Source organism: Leishmania donovani, chromosome 16 (genome assembly GCF_000227135.1).
Source record: "Leishmania donovani BPK282A1 complete genome, chromosome 16".
NCBI lineage: Eukaryota > Euglenozoa > Kinetoplastea > Trypanosomatida > Trypanosomatidae > Leishmania > Leishmania donovani.
The window spans coordinates 359,706-362,432 of NC_018243.1; the positions used below are offsets into that span (position 1 = coordinate 359,706).

The window sequence follows — 2,727 nt, forward strand, 5'->3', positions numbered from 1 at the left end:
ATGTCGACGGCGGGTCGGTACAAGCACGTCGTGAAGCTCGGTGAGGGCACGTACGGCAGCGTCTACAAGGGCACGGAGATTCAAACGGGCAAGGTGGTCGCGTTCAAGCGCATGGTGGTGACTAGCGATGACGAGGGCGTCCCCGGCGCCGCCATCCGCGAGATCTGCCTGCTGAAGGAGCTTCGGCACGACAACGTGGTAGACCTCTTTGAGGTTCTCTTCGAACCGCCCAAGATCACCATGATCTTTGAGCTGTGCGACTGCGACCTGAAGCGTTTCATGGAGTCGCGGCCGAAGCGCTTGCTGGATGCCGAGGCGGAGATGCGGCCCATTCTGAAGCAGATCTTCATCGGGCTCGAGTATCTGCACAGTCGTAGCGTGGTGCATCGCGACATGAAGCCGCAGAACATTTTCGTGAACGTGCGCGCGCCAGACTTTGCGGCGTTGACGGCCTCTCCATCCTCTCGCCAAGATCACCTGCAGCCACCACCATTCAGCGGCGTCCCGACCGCTGTTGGCGGAGACGTGCAGTCGGCCGCAGGGAGCGATGGACGTCCAAACCCGTTTGCCGGAGCGGACAGCGTCCCGCCGTGGGAGGCGGCGGCGGCGGCACCGAGTAACACACCAAACCAGCTCATTGTGAAGATTGGCGACTTTGGTCTGGCGCGTGTAGAGGAGATCCCGGTGAAGAAGTATTCGCACGAGGTGGTGACGCTGTGGTACCGCAGCCCTGATGTACTGATGGGATCGGCGCTGTACTCCTATCCAGTCGACATATGGTCCATGGGAGCCATCTTTTTCGAAATGGCAACAAGCAAGGTGCTTTTTAGCGGACGCCACGAGGACGAGCAGCTACTGCGCATGTTCTGGCTGTTAGGCTCACCGACGCGAGAGACGTGGCCGTCCATGCTCTCCTACCCCGGAGCGATGGAGCGGCTCGAGCGTGCATCGCGCGCGGCAGCGGAGCGGCCCGACTTGCGTTTCGGCAGCGAAGTGTACGTGCAGCAGCAGCAGCAGCAGCAGCAGCCGCCCTCCTCGCAGTCCCACAGCGGAAGCCGTGCTCCAGACCTTCTCACACAGATTGCGCACAAGCGCTTCTACCACAGCTTGAAGGCCATTCAGCAGCGAGAGGAGAGCGCTCGCAGCTCATCCAACACGTACCAACTTCCCGTCGAGCTGTGGTTTGACCGCCCGCTGTTCGGCGAGTACATGTCCGCCACTGGCTTTGATAGTTGCGTGACGGCAGAGGGAGTGAACCTTCTGCGCCAGTGCCTCCTGTATGAGCCGAATCATCGCATCACGGCAGCCGCGGCGGTCCGCCACGCGTACCTGCACGCCGTGTCCGTCCCCACAGCCGGCGCGTTGGACGTCCTCATGACCTCTTTGCTGCAGACGATGGAGGCCTGTCACCTGCTGTGATGACTGCGGACTAGTTGGAGAGGGAAGGGAGGGGCTGGCGATGGTCGGCGCCCTAGAGGGAATCTGCCGCCATCTTTGTGCTGTGGGTGATGTATGAGCACTCGTGATTACGTCCTCGTTTCACGTCCGCGCGTTGTATGTATTCCTTTTTGTTTCGTTGTGGTTCTTTAGCAGCTGCTCTGCTTTTCAGCGTGCCCCTTCCACACACCATCCGTCTCTCTCTGTGTAGCTCTCCTGCGCTGCGCCACCCTCACACGCTCGCACAAACTCACGAGCATGCAGAAGGCAGAAATGGAGTCGACCGGTGGGCTCTGCATGCACTCCTCGTCTTCTCGTGGTGGCATCCGGCGCACAGTGCGGCGTCGACGAAGATAGAGTCAGCTCCCTTTTCTCCATAGCGAGAGCGAGCGGATACTCTCCCCCTCTATCTCCTCAATAGAACGAAAGAGTCGACAATGGAGGACCACGAGTGACATGCAGGAGCCAGGAATGAGGGCAGAGCGAAATGGCGATGAGGTGCACGCTGGTGGAGGGAGGGGGTATCTTAATCTGCGCCATGCGGCGCGAAAATCGGACAGGGAGAATTGGGAGAGAGTAAAGAGCGGCTCTGCTTCTCCTTCGCGTTTGAGGGGGCGCTCAAAGGACGCTGTAAGGCGACATCGCTGCTGTGCGCAGAGGAGCACCACACCTGTCTTGTGTGGCATTCTCTCTGTCTTCCCCCTCCGTCGCTTCTTGTGCGGCTGCGGCGTCAGAGGAGGGAGGTGTACACGCCATCACACGTAAGGAGCACTTTGTAGAGAGAGAGAGGAGCAGAAAACAAAAGAAAGAAGTGAGAAGCGCGTGAACTGAGAGCACTCCAGAGAAGAGAAAAAAAAAACGCGTCAGGGAGAGAGGGCGCGAGCACCTTCGCACACTTGCATCTCCGCCCCTCTTCCCCTCTCCCTACCTCCTCCGTTTCGTTTCTCATTCTTGTGTTTGACCGTTTCGCTGTCCACCTGTTCTTACTATCACCCATGCCCCCGCCTCTTACCTATGTTTTTATTTGCTTCGGATTCTTCATTTTAGTTTTGTTTCCCCGTTTTGGTCAGTTTTCAATGCTGTTTCAGTGGCTGTAGATCTCTCTCTTGCCGTTCTCCTCTCTCTGCGCGTGTGCGTTCTTGCTTCGCTGTGCGGTTTCTCTCTATTCGTGCTCTCTTCTCGCCTCCTCATCTCTCTCTGTATACGTCTTGGGTTGCTGTCTAGTGTTCTCAATGTGTGACGTCTGTTGTCCGCGCTCGAGTGTGCTGCGTTGTGGTTGTTCTCTTTCGG

General features: G+C 58.3%; 1 protein-coding gene across 1 annotated transcript; it reads left to right on the forward strand.

Annotated features, from left to right (window-relative positions):
- LDBPK_161000 (protein kinase, putative) lies at window positions 1-1,419 on the forward strand (the record flags this gene model as incomplete). The annotated part of the gene is made up of 1 exon (XM_003859738.1): window positions 1-1,419. One exon carries the CDS (start codon window positions 1-3, stop codon window positions 1,417-1,419), a length of 1,419 nt encoding a protein of 472 aa, XP_003859786.1.
- Between the last annotated feature and the right edge of the window lie 1,308 nt (window positions 1,420-2,727).